A 26,056-nucleotide genomic window follows, 5' to 3' on the forward strand; every position below is an offset into this window, starting at 1 on the left:
GGCTTTTGGAACATTTTCGTGCTAATATTTGCTCTTGACTGGGAGTGAAAGGCTGGTGCAAAAAACAGACATTACACACATCTGAAATTATCAGATCTGTTTGTCTTAATTAAAGGGCATCTGCTGTTCAATGGCTCTGAGGCCAAACGAGTTCTGCTCCATCTGCAGAAGCATTATTTCACATTGTAGGAGCCACATGGTAGAAAGATGTGGGAAAATCTGACCAGCTCCAAAAGATTTAAACAACTAATTATTACTTATTCTGAAATTAGATTTATAAGACCTGTGTGGTAGGAGAGGAGGAGGTGATGGTGGTGGTAGAAGGTCTAGTGATCAAAGCACAGAATTGGGAGACAGAAGATGTGTCTTCCATTTCTAGCTCTGCCACAGAGTTGTTTTGGGTCTTGGGCAAGATACTTAACTCCATTGATTCCACAGTTTTCTCATCTGTAAAATGGGAATGATGCTACTTACCTACTTCACAGGGGTGTGGTGAGGTCACATTAATTCATGTTTGTAAAAGGCTGTAAGATCACAAAATGTGCATAGTGGAATGTACTGAAAGCATTTGATATTAGGGCAATTTAATTGATTTGAACCTTGAGACGTGAAAATATGGGGGTGGGCATAAAGGTATTTTCTGGTACTAATACATCATCATATACTATATATTTAAGGTAAAAGGCACCATTTCAGTCAGTAACTGTCCTCTTTTTTGTTTGAAAGGTTTTCCTGAGCCTGCTCTGACCACTGATGGTGATGTATTTGTTACTTACCGATCTTTTCGTTCCCTCCCCAGTCCGCGGTCAGAGGCTCTGGATTTAGGGAATCAAAACAGTTTGTGGAGTTTCCTAATTGAGCAAAGCTGAAAAGGTAGGAAACGATGTCATGAAGTGCTGCCACGATCTGCAGGCTCTGCCTGAGTGCTCTGTAAGCAGCCTGCAGATAAAATAAACATTGGGAGAAAACCCTTCAAATGATAGACAGAAAATGTGAAGAAAATACATAGCAATAGCAAATATTCATGAATGAAGATTACTGATTATCTGTATCCCAGTAGTACCTAGAGGCCACAGTCAGGATTGGGGCCCACTGGGCGAGTGTTGGATATACATAGAACAGAAGACTGCCTCTTCCATGAAGATCTTACAATTAAAATGTTATGTTGTACTACTGAGGGTTAGGTCTCCTAGAGTCTTGAATGAGTGTCTTTTTGTACTGTTTAAATAAAAACAACTTTTTTCCACCCATGAAAAAGATAAATAGATCAAGACCAAACAGGCAATTTGTCAGCAAACAATTGGTATGTTACAGTGTCTCTCTATTTTCCCTCCTCACATTTTAAACCACCACTTTCCTCTTAACAGTTACTAGAGCCAACATCCCTGCTACTTCCCTATACATTTGGGTGGGGAGAGACAGATGGATGGACAGCAGGGGAAGGGTTAGGGGCATGCAGACTTGTCTGTAGGCAGAGGGGATCCAACATGGCTGGTTTTAATAAAAATCCAAACTAACCTGCATTACCCTGCTATCCTTTTATCTTTTGCTCCTCTGTCTCAATCACGGAGGATGCAACCTTTTTTCTTAATGCCTGTGACCTGACACACCACTCTGATGGCACATATTAATTGCAGCAGGCATTCTAATCAACACACCACGAGTTTGTTTATTTCCCAAGGCTAGTCATCTCTAATGAAAAAGCAACATTTCAACATGTATGAAGAATGTGGTCTGTCCTCCAGATACAGCTACATGCTTTGATTAAGAAAACAAAATCTCTCCTTAAGTTTGTAAATACCAACCTTTTCTGGCAGCATTTTAAACATAATCAGCATCTCTGAAGGGTGAGGAATGAACCACAAATTGAGGAAAGCTTGCCCATCAGGAGACAACAAACGATGTGGTCGTGGCTGAAATGACCTGAGTTATATGGGGAAAATCATAGGATCCTGTCACTTTGGAAAGTTACAACTAAATAAAAGTCTCTGAAATAATTTTTAAAGCTAAATACTACAATGTTGCAATTCTCACTTAAAAGTTGGGCAAAAAAACCTCTTGCTGGCTCAGGCAAAACTTCCATTTGGGCTTGGGATTTACCCCAAAGATTTGGAATAGCTAGAAATAAGCATATTTCAGAGATCAAATGATTGCTAAAGGCCAGATTCAAAAGCCCACTGAATTCAATAGGAATCTTTCCACTGACTTCAGTGGGTTTTCAACCAGGCCTTATAGTGTACCAGTCTAGAAGACCAGAATGCCCTGCAAAAGGCTTCTCTGAACCAAATACATAACTGTCACTTATGTCAAATAGCCTCTCTCAATCAGAGTGGTATTATTTATTCAAAAATAATAAGCCATGGGCCAGTCCTGCAAAATAATGAGCTTGGTGCCCATTCCTACAAGGTTCTGAATGGCTCCTGCAAAGTGCTGAATGTCCCCAGTTTCTATTGACTTCAGTGAGAACTGAAGACATTTGACTCCTCACAAGAGGCACTTTTGTAGGATTGTCTCTTTGATCCCTAGGCAAAAGTGTTCAACTTTGGCATAGGATAGCACTATCTTGCATCATTCTCTGATGACTGCTTCTGTCTGCCTCAAACAACACAGCCAGGCTCAAAGAAGTCACACCCAGCCCTGTTTGGAAGGAGCTGGCCCAGTGTGGTGATGAAATGTTATAATGTGGGAGAATCAGCAGGGATCCTCAAGGTTCTACGATCCTCCCTCTCTTGGTAAACAAAGTTAATTTAGAGGAGTAAATGTAGAAATGTAACTTCCTTCTTCCATAGTAATAGGTAGGGCTACAACAATTCATAAGAATTGAAAGTCTACAATGAATATTTGCTTAAATTCCTGTATAACTTTCAGTAGACAGCCCCATCTTCTTGTCAGAAGATGTTAAATTATAAAGTTAGAATATGCATCATGTATTTTTTTTTGTTTTTCCACATAAATAAAACAGTCATTTCCTGTCTCAATGCACATGAAATACACATGCACATGAAATACAATATTGTACTAATTTAGTCTCAGATGAGAGGTTTAACTCAGTGGGGACAGTGATATTGGAACAATTCTTATAGTGGGGAGGCTGAGGGCCGTTGAGCCAAACTATAAACCCTGGATATAATGGAAAACACTTCAAGTCAGGGGTGCTGGCGCCCACCCCCCACCAGCATCCCTAGTTCCAGCACCTATGAGTGGGGGGAATAAGTTTGATTTACATCAAAGTGAGTTTTATACTTATTATAATTGTGATTAAAAAGAGAGGTCAAACAGCAGAAAGAACAACTTGCATCTGTGTGTGGGTGGAATAACAAATGGTTAACTGCAGTGTGCTGTAAATGAGAGAATTACCTTTGGGTAGGATTTGTTTAACCAGCTGTTCGTTACCTATTTTGCATAAGGAACGATAAGAACAAACTGTACCCAAGGAAACTGCACTTTACTAGGTGACGTTACTGTTTACTCTCTTTATCTGTTTCCTCCATTTTACACCATTGCCTGGAAGCCCTAACAGCAGGGAGAGACCAAGTACAACAGCTGAAGTTCACCCCAAAGGCAATGCTCCCAATAGAAGCATGCTCCCATAGCACGGATGTCGGTATATTTAATCTCTCCATCAAAGGGGTCTGTTTCCCCCCTCTTCGATGCACACACAGCTCCATTTCCTTTTAAATGGTGTTTTCTCCAGGGTTGGGTTAAGGAGAGAATGCCCCGCCCCGCCCCTCCCCTCCCCAAGAGGTCAATGTCATTTATTGCTGTTATGATGTGGTATCTTATGTTAACTTTTCAGAAAGAAACAAGACAACTTATATAGCATCCAGATGAGGCCATTTGCCCTGGTGATATCTGGGAAATTATTCAGAATTCCACCCGCATCATCCTAGCTGCCCTCCCCCGCCACACACTTCAGAAAGAGCTAAAGCACAATTTAAGCTTAAAGATACTAGGTAAAACAGACTTTCTATAACATAAACCAAATACCAGTGCTTCCCTCCCTCCCTCCTTCTTTCTTTGCCTTCACACAGTAGTTGCCAGAAAATCTTTTCAGAGAGAGGTGGGTGAAATAATATCTTTTATTGGACTAATTTCTGTTGGAGAGAGAGAGAGAGAAGCTTTAGAGCCGCACACAGCTCTCCTTCAGGTCCTGGAAAGATACTCAGAGTGTTACACCTAAATGTTTGACTATTTTACATAAATTAACAGAATTATCTCAGCATTTCTGCATTTCCGGTCCTTTAGCAGGGAATATTGCTAATACTCAGGTAACATTACCAAGTTACCTAAGGCAAAACTGTAAAGATTGAGAGTAGCCACTTTATTATCCAATTTTTTTCATGGCACCTGATCCAGATACTCTCTGAAGCCAATGGGAGTCTCCACTTATTTTAGTGGGGTTTAGGATCCTTTACACATCTTTTCTTTGGGGTTTTACTTTTGTTTGCTTGTTTGTTTTTTAATTTTTCCCATTTGGACTGATTCTTCTATAACTGTTCATTTATTTTTCTCTCTTGAAACCCTCTTCTTTTACTCCTGGGCGAATTCTGTGCCAAAAATTTAAAAATTCTGCACACATTTTAAAATTCTGCATATTTTGTCAAAATAACACTATATAATCATGCCAGTTTCAGTTATTTTGATAGTTTATTTCAAATATCTGTCAGCAACACCCACACCCCTTCTCCCCCCCCCCCGCCCCTGAGCCCAGCTGCAGGGACCCCCTGGCCCAGACACCTGTACCCCCTCCCACACCCCCGAGTCCAGCCGAGGGGCCCCACCAGCCTAGACACTTGCATCCCCTCCCCTCCATAGCCTAACTGTGCCCCCCACATGCAGACACCTGCATCTCCCTGCCCAACCAGAGCCCAGAGATCCAGAGGGAGAAACATGCTGGGTCCCGGGTTTGTGTGGAGTTTCTTGCATGCTTCCTCCTTCCTTCAGGGCAAACCAGGAACTGTAGCTATTGGGAACCCTCCAGCTCCATCCTCCTCCCCACAGCAGTGTTTTCTATTTGCGAACTAGAGAGCTGGGCTCTGCTGGGTCCAGTGGCCTCTAGAGGCATCCAGCAGCTCTGCAGCACTAATTCTGCAGGGAAAAGAAAATTCTGCACAGAAAAGGACTCTTCTTACCTGAAATTGGAGGTTAATTGAAATGGGTGGTCTCTATTTGTATTTCAAACATAAGTGCGCATGCGTGCCATGTGCCAGAGCCAGAAGTCTTTCAGCAGCAGTGTTCGTTGACCTGCACAGCTGCCTTATGTCACTACATGCTCCATGTAGATTATAAGAGGCTATGCAGGGTGATGCGCCCTCAGTCTCCCTCTTTCCACAGCAGAGGGAAAGGTGGTCAGGTATTAGAATACAAATAGGGACCACACATCTCAAAGAGCCTCCAAATATAGGTAAGTAATCTCCTCTTCTTTGAGTTATGGTCCCTATGTATATTCCAAACGCAGGTGTGTACGGAGCAACGATCAGCTTGGAGGTGGGTGCAAGGACGTGATGGGTAAGGCCTGCTGCAGAACAGTATGGCCCACTGGTTGATGGTGTAGTGCACTGTGAAGGTGAGGACAGAGCACCATATTGCTGAACAGCAGATCTTGTGCCAGGGTACCTCCGCCAGGGAGGTGAAGGTGGTCGTGTGTGCCCGCGTGGAGTGCACTGAGATTCTGCTGGGCGGTGTCACAATGGAGCAAGCATAGCATTCTGTAATGCACTGAGACCCTCAACTGGATATACGCTGTGAGGAGAAGTCCTGCCTGCTCAAACATTCCACGATGGATACGAAGAGGCATGGGGAGGTGTGAAAGGCCAATAGAAGGCCAGTGCCCCGTGGATGTCCAGGGAGTGCAATGTCCTATCCACAGGAGTGGCGTGGGATTTAGGATGGAAGACTGGGAGATGGATGGACTGGTTGAGATGAAACTCTGAGATGACCTTTGGGAGGAACTGAGGGTGAAGGCACAGGGAGACTTTGACCTTATGGAAAACTGTATACAGAGGCTCAGCCATCATGGCTGCCAGTTTGCTGACCCGCTGGGCAGAGGCAATGGCCACCAGGAAGAGGATCTTCATGGATAGGTGAGCCAAGGAGCATGTGGCCAGGGCTTCAAAGGGACGCTGGGTGAGGGCAGACAACACAAGGCTGAGCTCCCAGGAGAGGGTGGGGAGTGAGAACTGGTGGGAAACAGTTTGTCAGGCCCCTCAGAAAGCGGCAGTGGTAGGGTCCACATGGAGGGAGGAAGGCACTGAGTGCCATGAGGTAGAGGCAGATCGAGCTGAGCATGAGGCCCAAGCTCTAGAGCTCCAGGAGGCAGACCAGAATGATCGGCACAGAGACAGCATGGAAGGGGAGGTGTCAGCAATGCACTCAGGAGGTGAAGTGCGTCCATTTCATGGTGTTGCATGCCCTCATAGACTCCCTCCTACTGTGTGTAAGAATACAGTGGACGGGTGATTAACAGGCATTTTCTAAAAACCAGGCCATCAACTGGAGTAGACCTGGGTTGGGGTGGCAGAGCCTGCCATGGTCCTGCGTGAGAAGGTCCAGCCTGCTGGGGGAACTGATTGGTGGGTAGACCGACACTCTGAATAGTTTGAGAAACCAGAACTGTTGGGGCCAGCATGGTGCTATCAGGATGACTCTGGCCCGCTCTTGGCGGATCTTGTGGAGGACCTGGGGGAAGAAAGGGACTAGGGGAAAAGTGTACTGAAGGCTGGCGTGCCACCAAAGAAGGAATCCTGACTCTTGGAGCAGAAGAGGGGGAACTTGCAGCTTGCATGGGTAGCAAAAAGATCCCAGAGGGGGTGCCCTAGGCCCGGCAGCTGGTGAAGAGTGTGGGGTCATAGAGCTCCCACTCATGGTGGAGGTACCAAGTTTTGATCAGTGCATCCACCAGCGAGTTCTGTGCCCCCGCAAGGTACATCACGTGGGGCACGATGTTGTGGTGGAGATACCAGTTCCAGAGGCAGATGACCTCCATACAAAGTGACCGGGATCTGATGCTGCCAGGTCTGTTTATGTGCGCCACAGTGGTGGTAGTGTCTGAGAGGATCTAAACATGTTGGTTGCGGAGAAGAGGCAGGAACACATGGCAGCCCTGGCTGTCTGCACGCTGCTCCAGTGTGTTGATGTGCATGTGCGCTTCTGTGGGAGTCCACCTCCCCTGCGTGGTACAGCCAGCCAAGTGTGCACCCCACCCTGCCAGGGAGGCATCCTTGGTGAAGATGGCCATAGGGCCGGGAGTGGTGAATGGATGCCTAGGAGCACCTTGGTAGGAAAAGTCCACCACGTGAGTGATGTGCAGATCCAGCTGGGAATGGTCAAGGCTGAGTCCAGGTGGTCAAGATGGGGCCTGCAGACCAAGAGATGCCACAGTTGAAGCAGCACATATGGAGTCAGGCATGTGGCATCACATAGGTGCAGGCTGCCATGTGGCTGAGGAGGCAGAGACAATGGCGCATCATCGTTTGTGGGTTGCAGCACGGGGTCTTCACGAGGGTCGGGAGGGTGGCAGAGCAGCCTGTCAAGAGGAAGAAGTTGTGTGCTGTGATCGAGTCTAGGTGCACTTCAGTGAAGTGAACCATCTGTGTCAGGAGGAGCACGGATTTCTCCATGTTGACACAGACACACAGCAAGGTGAGAAGCAAAGGGAGGGCTGCAACTGCTGTCACTGCCTCAGTAAGGGACGAAGCCATCAACAGCCAGTTGTCCAGGTAGGGGAATACAAAGTGCCCCGCTCAGTGGAGGTGGGCCACTATGACAGCAAAGACCTTGATGAAGACCCTGAGAACCGTGGTGATACCAAATGGAAGGACTCTGAATTGATAGTGGTTGTCACCCACACAGAAGTGGAGGAATTTGTGGTGGGCTGGGTGGATGTCGATATGGAAATATGCGTCTTTCATGTCAAGGGCTCGAACTACACGCCCTGGGGAAGGGAGAGAATGATGGAAGCAAGGTCATCATGCAGAACTTGGTCATTCTGACGTAAGTATGGAGTAAGCAGAGACTGAGGATAGAATGGAGGCCCCATCCTTCTCTGGGATGAGAAAGTACAGGGAGTAGAAGCCCCTGCCAAGAAAGGGGGCGGGCGGTCACAGGTTCTATAGCACCCTTCCTGAGGAGGTGTCCACCTCATGTTGAAGTAGGGTATTGTAGGTGGCACTTCCCAGAGAGAGCGAGGGGGGGCCCAGTGAGATGGGAAGGTGAGAAATTCTATTAAGTAGCTGTGTCACATGATCTCCAATACCCATTGATTCACGGTGATCTTGCCTCAATGGTAGGTGAATAGGGCAAGACAGTCTCCAAAAGGTGCCACAGGAGGCCACAGGTAGTGACACGGGGGATTCACAGCTCTCGGCCATTGCATCAAAACTAGGCAGTCTGATGGTGGCGAGGTGTGGCGGCAAAGGTACCAGTGCCCGATCGCTGTGGGCACTGGGAACAGGGGCATCAGCAGGCCTGCTCCTGATACCTAGTGAAGATAGCTTGGTATGGCAGGTGTGGGCACTGCCAAAACTGTGGCTCAGATTATCGGTTGCAGGGGCAGAGGTGTAGATCCTGAGGGACCAAAGGGTCACCCGTGAGTCCTTCAAGGAATGCAAGGCCTTGTCCATCTTTGCACGGAACAGCTTGTACTCATTGAAAGGGAGGTCCTGGACAATGGATTGGACATCCCTGGGAAAGCTGGATGACTGGAGCCATGCGTCACATTTCATCACCACTCTTGTGGGCAGGGAGCAGGAAAATGTGTCCCCCCTATCTGCTGTGGCCGGGAGGCTGACTTTGGCCATTCAGCAGCCCTCAGACAGCAGGGCCTGCAACCGCTGGCACTTATCCTGTGGGGTGTCCTCCAAGAACTCCACTAGCTTGGTACTTTAAAATTGTTGAAAGTGTGCTTCACTAGCAGAGCTTGACAGTTAGAAATGTGGAATTGAAAGGCTGTGGAGGAGTGGAGTTTACAGCCCATGAGGTCCTCATCTGGGGGGGTGGAAGAGGCAGAATGCTGGCACCCCCATTCCATGGCTGCATGCATGACCAGTAAGGCCAGAAGTGGGTAGGAAAACAAAGTCAGCCCCCTTAGCTGGCATGAAGCACCTGCATTCCACTCCGTTGAGCGTGGGGGCACAGGACACCAGCATGTGCCACACCACTTGCGCGGGTTATAGAATGGTGTTGTGAATGGGCACAGCTACATGTGTCAGGCCCTAGGGCTGGAAAATGTCCAACTGGTCCAGTTGGTCTTGGACCTCTTCCAGGGGTTGCCCAAGTCAAGGGCCATCGTCTGTAGCTGCTCCTGGTACTGGTGCTGACAGTCAGGAGAGGAGAGGGTAGATGGGATCAGGGTCTTGTCCGGAGAGGAGACGCCTGCCGTTGGGGTCGGCAGTGTTGGCTCAAGCGCCAGGTCCTCCTCCAGGTCCAAGACTAGCAGAGCCAGCAGAGGGCTGAAGTGGGCTGGTATGAGGCCACCAACAGTGGGTATGGGCGGCGATAAAGGTCCCATGTGGGCCAGTGGTGCCAGAAGACCAGGTGTTGATTGTACTGCAGGCCCAGAGCGTAGGGTGCCAGAAAAGGCAGGTGAGCCCAGGAGTCTGCATTACACCAGGAGACGAGGGAGAAGGATGGCACTTCTGCCAAGAAGCCTTCCAAGTCCGAAGAAGCCTCCAGCAGTGGCAGAGCCAACGGTGAAGGCGGTACCGCGACCGGCAGTGGTGGGTCACAGCTGAGGAGGAGTGGCTCATTTGCCGGTGAAGGTGGCCAGGGGGCTCAAAAGAAGCGGTGAAGGTGGGTACAGCAGGTCTAGGTGGGATGTGGGGAACACTGGATTCATCTGGCCCAATGTCCAGGGTACCTCCCACTGTCTGCCACTCCGACGAAGGATACACAGAATGGAACCCGCACAGTCCTAACATGGCTGAATAGTGCACTCCGGCGGGCTGTTGGGAGCCTTGGTCCTCTCGGGAACTGGCGGTTCTGGCACGTCCTGCTTCTGCTTTACCTTGCCCCCTGCCTTAGGGGTGGCCCAGCAGGGTCATCATGCGATGTCTCACCTGATCAAACCCGGCTTGGGGAGGAAACGCAGTGTGCTGCAGCGGTCTGCGATGGGGACTTACTGCAGTGATCGTGAGAGCACATGCGACTGTTCCTGTGCATCTTCTCACATCTTGGTGGTTCTGATGGTTCTGAGAGTGAATTCGAGGGCGGGGCGCTCACAGCCAGTGATGGGTGGTGCACAGCCAGCACTGACTGTCCAGTATCGGACTTTGCATGAGGCCAGAGCACTTCCACCACGAGGAACTTACAGAGGCGCTGACATCGAGCGTCGCGGGTCCTTGACGGGAAGGACTAGCAGATATTGCAGTAGGTGACCCAGTAGGTGTCTCACCCTGGCAGTAGAGGCAGCACATGTGCTCGTTACTCATGGAGAATGAATGAGGGCATGAGGCCCAGTTCTTGAACCCTGGAACGCAGGGCATAATCTCAAAGGGGTCAGGAGAAACCCCATAAGGGGCTACATATACACTAACTAACCAAACTAACATATTTACAGATTTACGAAGAGAAAGGAAATAGAACTATCTACCTACAACAGATTGTCATTCTCGTAAAGTGTACAAGAGTAAAGAGAGGATTCTGCCTCTGACCATGCGGTAAGAGGGAACTGAGGGTGCATCACTCCACACAGCCTCTTATAACCTCTCATGGCACACGTGGCAATGTAAGGTGACCATGTGTGGCAACAGACACAGCTATTGACAGACTTCCAGCTCCAACGTATGGCACGCATGCACACCTGCGTTTGGTATACATATAGGGACCATCACTCAAAGAAGAACATTGATTCAGTGCAAATTCTGCATTGCGCAGTGGCACAGAATTCCCTTAGGAGTATTCTCTCTGCTCTTATTTGGCCTTTCACCTTATATTCATTTTTACTGTATGCTTTCTCTCTTCCCTCCCCACCATGCTCTTTCCTTCAGTTTCTACCCCTCTTCCACCCTCTCTCCCTCCTGTGATGAGAAACTAGAGTGCACATCCTGCTCACATTCAAACATCTGGTGAGTACAAATGTAGGTGATAGGCTTATTTCAGAGAATAAGAAGGTGCTAGAATTAATTTCCTGAAATAATACTAAGGAAGGATGGAAGCTACATACATTGAATCTATTTCCCCATGCTAAGTATTCTCACACCTCTTGTCAAACTGTCTGTAATGGGCTATCTTGATTATCACTAAAGAAGTTTTCTCTCTTAATTAATTAGCCTCTTACAATTGGTAGGACAACTCCCACCTTTTCACGTTCTCTGTATGTGTGTGTATATATATATATAATTTATATATATATCTCCTCACTATACGTTCCATTCTATGCATCTGATGAAGTGAGCTGTAGCCCACGAAAGCTTATGCTCAGATAAATTTGTTAGTCTCTAATGTGCCACAAGTACTCCTGTTCTTTTTTGCAGATACAGACTAACACGGCTGCTACTCTGAAACCTGTCTCTTTGAAATGTAACTAACTGACAGTAAACAAGGTGGTTCTAAGCTGTTATTTTAATTTAAATTATATAAAACTGATAATAAATGACACAAAGTGTGGACAAAAAAAGCATGGGGATGGTGTTGGGAAGTGTGGTGGGGGTTAAAGGGTGAGGGCTGAAGGAAAGAGAGGAAGTTTTAAAATTATTCTTCCCCTAGTTTACAGTCCTCTGAGTTACTTTTAATTGGCTTTCTAGCACAGGAGCTCTTCACCATTTCAAATGTAGGGAGAACAGCTGCTTGTTAATAGCAAGCTAATTAAAGTTGTCTTCTAGCATGCCCCCTGTTCTCTCTCTTTTCACCACAAGCTATATTTCATAGTTAAAAGAGATGATGTGTAACAACCGCCTCCCCAGAATATTTTTAAACAAATGCAAAACAAAAAGAACTAACAAACCAATATTGACTCACTTCTTGGATGGTAGAAGGGAGTTGGCCCAATGCATCAGCCAATACCTTATTAACATACACTCTGTCAAGACTTATTAATATAATAGCCCAATGAAGGCTAAATGGCCAAACCATTCAGCAGCAGAATCAGTGCTAAACAAGTCTTTCCCTGCAGCGTGATGGATGTTTCTGAACTGTTCTATGGACTCTCTCTCTCCCTACTAGAGATCTCCATTTAACCCTTAGAACAGCAACCGGTATGTAGTATGAACTGAAGAAAGAAAAATACCCCAGTCGAACTATGCTCATCTGGCAATCGTGCATTTGATTTAGTCCTTGCTAAGCAGCTAGGCTAAAAGAGTCAACTAGAGTTCTTGATAAGTGGTTAACTGATGCTAGTTCTTAATCCCAGTGGGTTCAGGGACAGAGCTAGAGCTTGTACTCTCACTTGTTAACAGGTTTCACTTAACTCGGAAATACAAGATGACAACTTTAGCTAAACTAAGTTAAAGATTTCATTTCAGACTAGAAATAAGGGTTAATTTTTAATGACAAAACTAATTAACCATTGGAACAATTTACCATGCATCTCCATGACTGATAACTTTAAAATCAAGATTGGATTTTTTCTAAAAGATCTGCTCTAAGAATTATTTTGGGGAAGGTCTATGGCCCATGCTATACAGGTCAGACTAGATGACCACAATGGTCCCTTCTGGCCTGAGAATCTGTGAACGTAAGGTTTACATTCTGAACATAAACTAGATTCATTTGATTCTCCCATTCATGGTGGTGGAAGTCTTTGGAGTATTTGAATTCCATGTATGCAGACTTTTGCAGGCACAACCAATTGTGTGCACAAAATCAGAGATCCATTGGACACTGGCAGAAGATGTGGTTCAAAGTGCATATGGACTATTAGCTACACTGTTCTTTTCTCATCTCTACTTGCTAATTTGAAACTCTGGCAGCCAGGGACAAATTTTTGAAGACATTACAAACCTGGGATCAGCTTCAAGATTTTCCTTTGAGTCTCTGTTCTCCTTTTTTTCTTGAGATAGCCCAATCATGAAGTATTTGTCTCTGATGACAGGGAAATCTTCTAGCAGGATTTTCAGACTATTGTAGTATGCCATGATCTGGCCTCGCAGGGCATACAGTGACATACGATGGCTCAATCTATAAAAAGGTACCAAATATTAGCAAATAGTCTTTATATAAAAATTACTGTGCAGTGAGTCATCCATCCAGATAAGCTGTACTCTTCCTGGCTCTAATTTCTTTCTACACTGACACATCCTTTGGCAACGTCTACTGCAAAATCATCAGTTTTAAAGGTGGCTATTCTGCTATGCTGTAACACACAGTGGCACCATATAGCAAAGCTGCTTAATATTCTGTACTGCTGTAACACCTTTCAGGTGATTGTCATAAACAGATAGCTAAGGGTTAATGTCTCTTACACCTGGAAAGAAGTAACCTGAAGCACCTGACCAGAGGACCAATCAGGAAACCAGACTTTTTCAGGTCTGGGTGGAGGGATCTGGGACTAGGTTATGACAGGAAAACCTCCAAGCTTAGTTACCAGCTTGGTAACTAAGCTTGGAGGTTTTCATGCTAACCCCCATATTTTGGACACTAAGGTCCAAATCTGGGACTAGGTTATGACATGATCCCACCGCTGCCACCATGTCATAACCTAGTCTCAGATTTGGATCTTAGCGTCCAAAATATGGGGGTTAGCATGAAAACCTCCAAGCTTAGTTATCAGCTTGGACCTGGTAAAGCTGCCACCACCCAAAAAATTAGAGTGTTTTGGGGCACTCTGGTCCTCCCAAAGACCTTCCCTGGGGACCCCAAGACCCAAATCCCTTAAGTCTCACAACAAAGGAAAATAAACCTTTTCCCTTCCCCCCTCCAGGTGTTCCTGGAGAGATACACAGAAGCAAGCTTCGTGAATCTAAACAGAGGGATTCCACCCTCTCTATTTCCAGTCTTGGAAACAGAAGAACTTCCCTCTTCACCCAGAGGGTATGCAAAGTCAGGCTAATAAATCTAACACACACAGATTTCCCCCTGACTTCTTCCTCCCACCAATTCCCTGGTGAGTACAGACTCAATTTCCTGGAGTTCCCCACTAAAGAAAAACTCCAACAGGTCTTAAAAAGAAAGCTTTATGTAAAAAGAAAGAAAAATACATAAAAATGGTCTTTCTGTATCAAGGTGACAAATACAGGGTCAATTGCTTAAAAGAAATATGAATAAACAGCCTTATTCAAAAAGAATACAATTCAAAACACTCCAGCAACTACACACATGTAAAATACAAAAAAACATATAAATCACTATCTGATCTTTTGTACTTACAACTGGGAAACAGAAGATTAGAAAGCAAGAGACAGAAATCCTCCCATAGCCGAGAGAGAGACAGGCACAAGACAAAGAACTCAGACACAAACTTCCCTCCACCTAGACCTGAAAAAGTCTGGTTTCCTGATTGGTCCTCTGGTCAGGTGCTTCAGGTTACTTCTTTCCAGGTGTAAGAGACATTAACCCTTAGCTATCTGTTTATGACAGTGATATTCTCACACTCCTTTAAAAACATCAATGAATTAAGGCTCACGGCAACCCCTTTGAGGTAGATATTAATACTTAACTCCTCTATGCCTTATTGTAACATGACATAATGAGTTTGTGTTGGACATCTAATTTATTAAACCAGTGTTTTGTTTTTCCCTTTCTCATCCAGTCAAATTACATGCAAATTGCCATTTGGTGGTTTGTTTTTTGTTTAGTTTTGTAGACAAACTGGCATTTTATACAAGGATCTAATCCTGTTTCTGTTGAAGTTGATGGCAAAATTCCTATAGACAGAAATAGAAGCCAGAGTGGGACTTACAGCTGTAAAGTATTATGACACTGCCAAGTCAAAGCAAGTGTAAAAATATTCAACTCAAGTTTGAAACTCCAATCCTTCCCGTTTCCCAATCCCTCCAGTCACCCTAGCACATGGATTGAATTTACAGGATTATCTGTGACCAAAGCTAGCCACTCCATCACCACTAGATCATTCTCTGATTTACTGTAAACTACTCGTACTACAACTCTACCCTTGTGGTGAAGACACTTCCCTGATCTTTTCTCACCCACTAATTACCTCATCAACCTCTCTCCTCATCCTGCTTCTGGAAAAAGAATGGCCCATTTCCCATCTGTTCCAGCACACTCTCTTCCATGTTATTTGTGCTCCCTCTAGCTCCCCACAATCTCCCACTAATCACTAGAAGCCTTCCTCTTTCTCTTTGCTTTATGACTAACTATAAAGCATTGTGAAAAATACATTATAATGGTTATATTGTAATCTAATAGAAAAAGATCCTGTTCAAAGTAAAGCCTCAGCCACTTTCACATTTCAGTCGCAAAGGATTTTAAAAAAAAACAAAGAAAAAAGAGACTGAAATGTATATATTTGATGTACTCACCTATGACAGTATTCAGCAATAACTTCTCTTTTGATTTTTTCATTTTCATTCTGCAAGATAATATTTTCTTCTTAGTGACAGCTCTACAACATTTGTGTACCTTGCATCCAAAAGACCATAAAATAGTACAATATAGCAACATTTTCTATTATAGAAATGCTGCTTTATTAATGTATTAAATAAGGTTCTGGATCATAGGCAACATTACAAAGCAGTCTAACTCCTTTCTTCATAAAAAACTTTGATGAGAATGAACATCGGAGATGATTTTTGCCAGTACAGCACATCCTGTAAAATTTTATATCAATCCAATAATCAAATTCAACAAAATTATTAGAATAGTTTTTATACAGGACATGATATTAAACACAATTTAAATGACACTGAGATATTTTCCAAAAATATTCAAATTTATAGTTCCCCCACAAATATTCAGTCAGCTTATTGAGCTGGTTCCATAGTTTGTGAATATACTCAACTGAATTATGTATTTTGATTAATTTGTTTGATAAAATATTTGATGGGGCTTTGACCACCACCCCATGTCTGGTCAGGACCAAGCCTAACTTGTAATGCATTTAGGAGAAGACTTGAATCACAAGCAAATTCAAGACAGGATCCAAGTATCTCAGTTTCTAGACACTGGATAAGGATGACTTTCCAGACCTATAGAAAATCTGGGTCCGACTTAGAAAGTTGACCGTAAAGACATAATCAGATGAGGTTCAACAAGGAAAAGTGCAGAGTCCTGCACTTAGGACAGAAGAATCCCTTGCACTGCTACAGGCTGGCTAAGTGGCAGATCTGCAGAAAAGAACCTGGGGATTACGTGGACGAAAAGCTGTATAAGTCAAAAGCGTGCCCTTGTTGCCAAGAAGGCTAACAGCATATTGGGCTGCATTAATAGGAGCATTGCCAGCAGATCAAAGGAAGTGATTATTCCCCTCTATTCAGCACTGGTGAGGCCACATCTGGAGTATTGCATTCAGTTTTGGGCCTCTCACTACAGGAAGGATGTGGACAAATTGGCGAGAGTCCAGTGGAGGGCAACGAAAATTATTAGGGGGCTGGGGCACATGACTTATGAGGAGAGGCTGAGGGAACTGGGCTTACTTAGTCTGCAGAAGAGAAGAGTGAGTGGGGATTTGATAGCAGCCTTCAACTACCTGAAGCGGGGTTCCAAAGAGGATGGAGCTAGGCTGTTCTTAGTGGTGGCAGATGACAGAACAAGGAGCAATGGTCTCAAGTTGCAGTGGGGGAGGTCTAGATTGGATATTAGGAAACACTATTTCATTAGGAGGGTGGTGAAGCACTGGAATGGGTTACCTAGGGAGGTGGTGGAATCTCCATCCTTAGAGTCTTTTAAGGCCTGGCTTGACAAAGCTCTGGCTGGGATGATTTAGTTGGGGTTGGTCCTGCTTTGAGCAGAGGGTTGGTTGGACTAGATGACCTCCTGAGGTCTCTCCCAACCCTAATCTTCTATGATTCTACGACACAAAGTCTATTTATCTTCCTCTAAAAATTAAACACAAACTGATAAGACTGAAAGTGACATAAGAGAGACTTGATAAAAAGTCTGCCTACTCTAGTATTTTGTCTCGTCTCTAAAGCCAATGGTGGATGCTTCACTGGAATAAAATCCCATGTAGCTGCAATGCTAAATTATGGATGAAAATTTCTTCACAATCCCAGCTGGTGATATTCAACATGGCCCCAATTAGCCTTTTTAATTTAACCTAGTAATACAACTGCAGACTGCGATTTGTTTTTTAATCTAAGGCCACGTCCAGACTAGGAATTAAAATCGATTTTAGATACGCAACTTCAGCTACGTGAATAACGTAGCTGAAGTCGAATTTCTAAAATCGAGGTACTCACCAGTCTGGACGGCGCGGCATCGATGTCCGCGGCTCTCCGTGTCGATTCCGGAACTCCGTTCGGATTGATGGAGTTCCGGAATCGATGTAAGCGCGCTCGGGGATCGATACACCGCGTCCAGACTAGACGCGATATATCGATCCCCGAGCAATCGATTTTAACCCGCCGATGCCGCGGGTTAGTCTGGACGAGGGCTAAGTATCTATAGTCAGATGTTCAGCTGTGGTGCAAAAGTACCCAGAACAATTGTGGAGTGTGGGAAGTTCAAGAGGCAGCCTTTAAACTCCATTGACACAGGGACCACACAACTGTAAAACTGAGATTAGATGAACTATTTATTTAATAAACTAAACCCACCTCAAGTTCAGTTTCCTTCTCTGCTACAGAATTCTTCTTATTGTTATTTTAACAGAGATTCTTTATTTTTGTTCTTTGTAACACATTTTAAAGCACTCTCGCTTAGGTACTTCTAGAACCCCATCACTGTAGTATCTGAGCACCTCAAAATCATTAATGTATTTGTACTCAACACCACAGTGAGGTAAGGAAGGTCTATCATCCCCTTGTTACTGATGGGAAACTGAGGCACAAAGAGACTAAATGACTTGCCCAAGATCACACAGGAGGTCTGTGGAAGAGCAGGGAATTGAAACTAGGTCTCCTGAGCCCCAGGCTGGTGCACTGTCATAGTTCAGGACAACAGCACCTGTATTCTCCCTTTATGGTCCATCAAGGACACTCACTCTAGACTTCAGGCTCAGCTGACCGTCACCTCTTTTGACTGGAGACACGCATCTCTCACCCTTCTGACTAGGATATTTCCAGGCTGCACTGTCCCCTGACTATACTGTGATACCCAGCAAGAGACTCTGCCTAAGCAGGCCTGTTTCCTTTCTCTTCAGAGGCTAACGTCAGAGTGATTGCCAACAGTTATGTTACACACAGCACTTCCTCTGCAAGTCTGTTTTATTCTTACAGTAAAAGCACTACAGAGAAAACATACTGAAAACAATAAAAAAACATACACACATGCTAATAAGATTACAGGAGTTCACCCCAGCCCTAACATGGGCTCTAACAGGAGCAGACCATCAACATCCCAGTCAAGGAGTTTCCTTCTGATTTCAAGTTCATCACAGCTTCAGCTCAGACAGTCTTATAGGGTCTCAGTAGGGCCACTTCTTCCAACTCTTTCTTAAGGGAATCCTGTCCATTTGCTGGATCAGGACAAAGACCCAGTGCCTCTTTAAAATCAGAGTTTTTATCTAAAAAGCCTTTCTTTGACTGGCGGTCTATGGAGAATCCAGTTTGAACTGGTGTATGTCAGCCTCTCCAAAGGGTGGCTTCAAAAGGCTGATAACTGGAAGAATTAAATTATTATTTCCCTCTTCCTAGAGGAGTTGCATACAATTCCACAACACCACACACAGTGGACCCCACAAGGTATTAAACCTAACTCAACCAAGTTTATTTTAATTCCACATGATTTGTCCAGGATATTGCCAGTCTGTCACACTAACCATGGGCCCACCCCCTCCTCTCCTTAAAAATAATGGCAGGTTGAGTGTTATGTTGGTGCCTTTGATAAAAAACAATGCTATCAAAAATCTTAATATATTGCTGAAGGTCACCAAAATCTCTCTCTCTCTCAAATAATAATTCTTTTGCACACTTACAGGGTTCTGCATTCTGCTGCCCATGATTTCTTTCTTATGAATGAACGTGTTCAGCATCATGTCCCGTGGCCCCAGTTTCTCCAACTGAATGGATACAAAAGCTTCTGGAGGCCTGAGTGGTAAATGAAAACATTGTATCTGAGCTCTGCAACTGGGAATGGGAAGATTAAGCCATCAGAATCAGAGCAAATAGAGACAATCTGAGCCATTTAGCTATTGCTTTAGGTTAAAACACAATGCCCCAAAATACTCACCTTAATAATAAATTCTTTGCAATAGATAACAGAGTAGAGTAGCTAGAAAAGACAAAACTCAAGTACAGACTAACAATACACATCTCTTTGGTTCCATTGTAAGTGAAATATGAGGAAATAGAAACAAAATATTTACAAACATAGAACCATGGGATTAGAAGGGACCACAAGGATCATCTAGTCTAATCTCCTGCCAAGATGCAGCATTTGTCTCCTTCCCACATTAACAGGATATCTGTGATACACCAGGAGTATGTTTGAGTAAATTGGGAATTCCATGTCATTTTGTGAATTCCATTTTGTTTATAATCTTCACTTTCCATTGTAACCTCCATCTCCAAGAGGTCTACCATGAGACAGCCAGCTGAAGCCGTCAACTCTGATGAGCTCTTAACACCCATCCATAAGAGCAATGAACACTACACAGAAGGTTGCTTGGGAAAAGGGTGGGTCTGCAGTTCCTCAGCCTAGAGTACATAGGGAAGAAGGGGAGAGAGACTATATTAAAAGGGTCTGCTTTTCCGAGTTGGAGACTAAAACCACCAGCACAGGCAAGAAGATCAGACCAAAAGGCACAATGGGATGATGGGCCTAAGGATGCTGCCCAAACCTCAGACCCATGGTGAGATCAGACTTGGCAGGGGACTGCATTCAGGACTGTGTTATCTTCCAAAGATCTCTAACTCTCTAGTGCCACCTAAAAGTGTTTGTGGTCAAGAAATTCCTGTGCTATGCTTGTATTCCTTGCTTTATTTCCACATTGTCTTTGAAGGGTTTAACTTGAAACTAGAACTTCCACACCCAGGTGATCTTGGAAGGACAGAATGAGTCTAAGCATCTGGGGGCTCAGGAGGGCCATGCCACTTGTTCTGGGATTTAAGACATCTGAACTGAAGGGTCCCATTGCACAAGAAGGATGTCAGACATGAGGTCTGCACATGGAAGAATGCCTGAGAGACCCAGAGCTAGGAACAGTTACCAGTCACTAATCAGACTCAGGGGGCTTTGAAGCACTTGGGCTCCAGGATTTGGGTGCATTTAAATGTATTAATATCCATCAAGAGACAGGGACTGGGCCAGGATATAACAATACCTTTTAATGGTCCAGTGTCCATCTAAAGGGTGCCCTGTAGAATACGAAGTTGCTGGTGCAGCCGTCAGGGTCTGTTTTTCTGTTTCATTTCCAGATCTTGAATTTCTTCCACTTGCTGAGCTGCTTTGACTCTTCAAACTTAAATTTGCTTCCTAAAATATTAAGAATACCAATCTGTACTTATTCTAGTGGGAACACTGCCTGTTAAGTCAATACAGATTTGCAGTTCCATGTGGCTGCTATACTCTTATGGTATAATCACAGAATCATAGAATATCAGGGTGGAAGGGACCTCAGGAGGTCACCTCATCCAACCCCCTGCTCAAAGCAGGACCAATCCCCAGACAGATTTTTGCCCCAGATCCCCAAGTGGCCCCCTCAAGGATTGAACTCTCAACCCTGGGTTTAGCAGGCCAGTGCTCAAACCACTGAGCTTAATTCACCAGGCACACTGAAAGCTGAATAAAGGGAGGGATAGCTCAGTGGTTTAAGCATTGGCCTGCTAAACCCAGGGTTGTGAGTTAAATCCTTGAGGGGGCCACTTAGGGATCTGGGGCAAAAATTGTTCCTGCTAGTGAAGGCAGGGGGCTGGACTCAATTACCTCTCAAGGTCCCTTCCAGTTCTAGGAGATTGGTATATCTCCTATTATTATATTATAAGTTCTTGGAGAGCATAAGAATAATGAAACTGTGGAGACAAGGAAAGTTAGAGGCAATACACAATTTACAATCAGACAACATTCTCCACATTTCATCAACAGTGAAGAAAATGGGGATGCTGGGGTTGTTGGCTTCACCAAAAGAGTGATCCCAAAACTGTATTTAAAATATACTGAAAAAAAACACAAGACGAAAGTTCAATCTACCCATGCAATACAAGTCTAAAAAAATTGTCATTGGTTAACATTGACTACATACAGCAGCAAGAGAAAAAGAAATGTCTTTAAAAGGAAGCCTGCATTATGATAGGTAAGAAAAAGAACATGGGCTGGGACACACCAGTGGAGACACTGTTGGAAGAAATGATTAGCAGGTAATTTCCACTGTTCCCCTGTTCCCTCCTCCCCACTCCCTGCACCCCACATTGTGTATAAAGTTTCCACTAACTCTCATTTACAGAGAGCAGCCAGTGAGTAGCAGGAAGAGAAGATAAGGATCTTTTCTTAGTGTTTTTTATCCTGATACATGTAAATTAAGCCACGTTTTCTCTTTACTTATTGGTCTTGAATAATTGATGCACGACCTGCCCAAGCCTCCTGTTGTTGCTGCTGCTCTGCTGGCTCTATTAATTGTTCAGGTTTATATTTAGACAGCTAATATTTACTGACTGTAAATGAGTAAAATCTAGTCCAGAAACAGATGCAGTAGTAATTGAATGATTTATTGCTGAGAGGAGACATCTGTAAACTAAATGCGCAGTCACTGCCTTCCTAAAGAAAAAAAAAGTCATAGAACTATTCTACTGTCTAAAATTGTTCTAAGTGTTTGGAAGACCAGTCCATACTAATGGGGGAAGCAAACTTTTTCCAAAGTAAAGACTATTCCCAATAGTTGGCTGAGAGTCATGGCAGCAGCAACTTGTATTGCACTGCAGGAGAATGATTTGGGAATGACTTCAGGATTAGAGCTGTCCAGACAGATAATTCTCTTTCTCAAAGGATGTTGATATTTCAAAATGTGGTTTCATTGATTTTCACTAATAGTGCTCAGGTATGTGATGGGGAATAATGGGTCTAAATCAAGTGTGCATATTGGTAAGCAAGCCTACTCTGGTGTAACTTGCATGCTTCAGGGACTAGGAAGTGTAAGTTTACATCAACAAAGACTCCTTTACATTCACTGCTGATGTGGTGGAAAGATGTTGGAAAACACCGCTGGCTGACATTCAGAAGCACTGATGTGTGTCCCTATGGCTGGTATACAAACAGCTAAAGCACAAGGCAGCCCCTTTGCCCATCGCACCCCAACAGCAGCCAGAATGCTAGGGCTGAAAGTGGAGACAATGAAGTATGTTTTTGCTTTTCTTTTTACCAGAGAAAGAAAATGAGTGATGAGAGTCTCATGGAAAAAGGAGTGACCATCAGGTGCCTCCTAATGGAAAGATATTAGGAGGCAGATTGGAAAAACTGCTGTGCCATTCTTTCCACATGTAGTATATAGTAAAAGTATATAACATGGGCACTGTTCAACATACTGGCTGCCAAAGAAGTGAAATATAAGTGGGAGTTACTAGAAAAGGGTGCATTGAGGTACGGGGGCAGAAAATCATCAGTCCCAGAATAAAAGGATGGACAACAGCTCTCAAACTACATGGAGGGAAGAAAACAAATGATAAAAGGAACATTCATTGAGTAACTTTCATCCTGAAGTATCTCTATTTATTTTAAAAGTTTTAAAATTATATATAGGGATCACTTAACCCAGTCATTGAAATGCAGCCATCTCTGGGTGAAACACAACAGTCGTGTAACAGCGTGCAGTAATACCATGCATCAGTTTGGGACATGATGGGAAAACAGCTACTGAATACTGTGCTTTAAATGCAGAATTAAAACATTATCAAACAAGGGATGCAGAACAATGATGACTCTGTAATCTTGGGATGGTTTATGAACCTCATTGTTTAACCTTAGACAATTATAGTTATTTACCCATTCAAGCAGCAAAGAATCCTGTGGCACCTTATAGACTAACAGACGTTTTGGAGCATGAGCTTTCGTGGGTGAATACCCACTTCCTCAGATGCATGTAATGGAAATATCCAGGGGCAGGTATATATATGTGTGCTAGCAAGCAAGCTAGAGATAACGAGGTCAGTTCAATCAGGGAGGATGAGGCCCTGTTCTAGCAGTTGAGGTGTGAAAACCAAGAGAGGAGAAACTGGTTCTGTAATTGGCAAACCATTCAGAGTCTTTGTTCAATCCTGAGCTGATGGTGTCAAATTTACAGATGAACTGAAGCTCAGCAGTTTCTCTTTGAAGTCTGGTCCTGAAGTTTTTTTGCTGCAGGATGGCCACCTTAAGGTCTGCTATAGTGTGGTCAGGGAGGTTGAAGTGCTCTCCTACAGGTTTCTGTATATTGCCATTCCTAATGTCTGATTTGTGTCCATTTATCCTTTTCCGTAGAGACTGTCCAGTTTGGCCGATGTACATAGCAGAGGGGCATTGCTGGCATATGATGGCGTATATTCTCTACGGAAAAGGATAAATGGACACAAATCAGACATTAGGAATGGCAATATACAGAAACCTGTAGGAGAGCACTTCAACCTCCCTGGCCACACTATAGCAGACCTTAAGGTGGCCATCCTGCAGCAAAAAAACTTCAGGACCAGACTTCAAAGAGAAACTGCTGAGCTTCAGTTCATCTGTAAATTTGACACCATCAGCTCAGGATTGAACAAAGACTGTGAATGGCTTGCCAATTACAGAACCAGTTTCTCCTCTCTTGGTTTTCACACCTCAACTGCTAGAACAGGGCCTCATCCTCCCTGATTGAACTGACCTCGTTATCTCTAGCTTGCTTGCTAGCACACATATATATACCTGCCCCTGGATATTTCCATTACATGCATCTGAGGAAGTGGGTATTCACCCACGAAAGCTCATGCTCCAAAACGTCTGTTAGTCTATAAGGTGCCACAGGATTCTTTGCTGCTTTTACAGATCCAGACTAACACGGCTACCCTCTGATACTTTACCCATTCAAGATGGTGTCACAACTGTGCTGCCATTTGCAGAAGGTAAGATTACAGAGAGGTGACATGAGTTGCTGGTGCTGCTACATGATGGAAACATCCCCTTCCTAGAAGATCATACATATCAAGGCCAGAAGAGACCACTAAGATCCTCTAGCCTGACTCCCTGCACACGACAGGCCATAGGATTTTATCCAGTGATTCCTGCATCTAATTTACCTCCATGCTCCTTAAATTCTTTTCTATGGTATTTTTCAGCTGTTTGTGGTCACCTGGATCAACTAATATGCATTAAATGAATCACTGATGTGAAACCATCTTATTTTCAGATAATATGTTTGCAAAGAATTGCTAGAGTCAGTCTGTATTTTAACTGTTAAAGTAAAACAAAATTAATATCTAACTGAGCACCATCAGCACTTGCATATGATGTTAGCTCCCAAAACCTTACCCAATGGGGTTAGGGAAACGAAATGCTGCTGACCTTCATGTCCACTGTACGTGTAGGCTGGATTATGTGACAAAATGAGGCTTGCTGAACAGCAACAATAAGAGCATTTTTTTGAGTGACTTGACAGGCAAGGGTGATCTGCATGTTCTCCACTCCAGATGGGGACAAAAGCTAAAGGGTGAAAATACAAAAGTGTTAGCAATTTCCCCCATAACATAAAGGCAGGTTATAGAGATCACACTAATTTTTCCTTGCCTTAACTAATCTCCAGAAGTGTCGTTAATCATTCTACTATTGGTACATATTCATTTAAATGTGGCTAAATGCTGAAGGCTCTTCACTCAGCTGCATTCAGAAATCTGTATTCCCCAAGGAACTTAAATCGAGGATCTATACAATGGGATATGAGACAGAGAGATGACCTCAGACTACAGAAGGGGTTCAAATAAAGTAAGGCTAGGATGTTGATTATTTTCATTTTTTAAAATTATATATTATATATTAATATTAAATTATTGGTAAAGAATGTGCGTCATGGATGGGGAAATTGTGGAAAGAAGTAAGTTTTGAAGAACTGGGAAAGTTCTGTGTCATGACACTCTGCACCATACAATTTTGTTTCTACTTTTTGAACAGTACCCACTGTTTTAATGCAATAGTGCAAAAAGTGTAAGATTAACAGTGAAGGATTTGTTACTCTGAAATAGTGTAGGAAATGAGAGATTCATTTTCTCTTCCCCCTGAAAAAAATCCCTTTTCTGCATTCTTTAAAAAATAAAATAAAACAAAATAGGAAAAAATCCTGATTTGTTTATTTTTTACTCATCAGTCCTTATACTTTGGCAAAACTCCCATTGACTTCAATGAGAATTGTGTCTCAGTAAAGACGGTAAGATTTGGCATGCAGTTATTATACAGAGTGTTTGACTGATATTATTAAGTGATAGTTCTGAAAAGTGAACAAAATTACACTGTTACATACAGAAAGACACAAAAATAATAAAAACTTGGTAAGAGAAATGTACATCACTTAACACAATGAAGCCAAAGCTAATTGAGGCCTTTAAGTGCTACTGCAATAGTTAAATAATATGTGCAGTGTATGATTTCGGTTTCCTTTGGAAAAAAAGAACCTAGTCACCTGAATAACACCATCTCTTGTATGAAAGCTAAATTTTCCAATTTGATTACTGTCAATCTCTTGAATGCTTAACAATAAATTAGATGGAATATATCTGCAAGAAAAAAAATAACAATAATCCATAATATAGAGAATGCATCAAAGAAGCCAAACTGAAGGAAAGAAAAGTAATACTAAAGAACTTTGTATTTTCTGCCTTTTTTCCCTTTATAATTTGTATCACACAAAGGAATGAAGAACTCCTCCTTTAAATAAAAAGGAAGATTAGGGTATTACTAAATATTTCAGAAGCATTTGAGAGAGAAATAAAGTGTTCTGTGAAGTTTGTGGCTGAACACAGAGAATTGTGAATTCTTTCCCATTTGGCTCTAGGAGTTGGGTTACCAAGTGAAAAATCTACTTGTCCTGTTTAATCAAGCATCATTTAAAATATTAGATCCTAACCTTTTG

At 43.6% G+C, this 26,056-nt stretch overlaps 1 protein-coding gene and 1 long non-coding RNA gene across 2 annotated transcripts in view; one reads left to right on the top strand and one right to left on the bottom strand.

Moving 5' to 3' along the window:
- LOC127049990 (uncharacterized) overlaps nucleotides 1-876 on the top strand; it is a 46,677-nt gene extending 45,801 nt beyond the window's left edge. Inside the window, exon 5 of the long non-coding RNA XR_007774120.1 lies at nucleotides 727-876. This is a non-coding gene — a long non-coding RNA (uncharacterized LOC127049990). The remainder of the gene's footprint in view (nucleotides 1-726) is intronic.
- The window catches only part of LOC127049987 (uncharacterized), a 145,422-nt gene that overhangs the window by 49,647 nt on the left and 69,719 nt on the right, over nucleotides 1-26,056 (bottom strand). The window contains exons 21-28 of the mRNA XM_050951447.1: nucleotides 25,607-25,700; nucleotides 24,499-24,636; nucleotides 20,318-20,469; nucleotides 18,971-19,082; nucleotides 15,417-15,466; nucleotides 12,937-13,113; nucleotides 1,806-1,923; nucleotides 777-939 (exon numbers count right to left, since the gene is read on the bottom strand). Coding sequence (XP_050807404.1) covers nucleotides 777-939; nucleotides 1,806-1,923; nucleotides 12,937-13,113; nucleotides 15,417-15,466; nucleotides 18,971-19,082; nucleotides 20,318-20,469; nucleotides 24,499-24,636; nucleotides 25,607-25,700 — 1,004 coding nt within the window. The remainder of the gene's footprint in view (nucleotides 1-776; nucleotides 940-1,805; nucleotides 1,924-12,936; nucleotides 13,114-15,416; nucleotides 15,467-18,970; nucleotides 19,083-20,317; nucleotides 20,470-24,498; nucleotides 24,637-25,606; nucleotides 25,701-26,056) is intronic.

The sequence above is a fragment of the Gopherus flavomarginatus genome, chromosome 4 (assembly GCF_025201925.1).
Source record: "Gopherus flavomarginatus isolate rGopFla2 chromosome 4, rGopFla2.mat.asm, whole genome shotgun sequence".
Classification (NCBI taxonomy): Eukaryota; Metazoa; Chordata; order Testudines; family Testudinidae; genus Gopherus; species Gopherus flavomarginatus.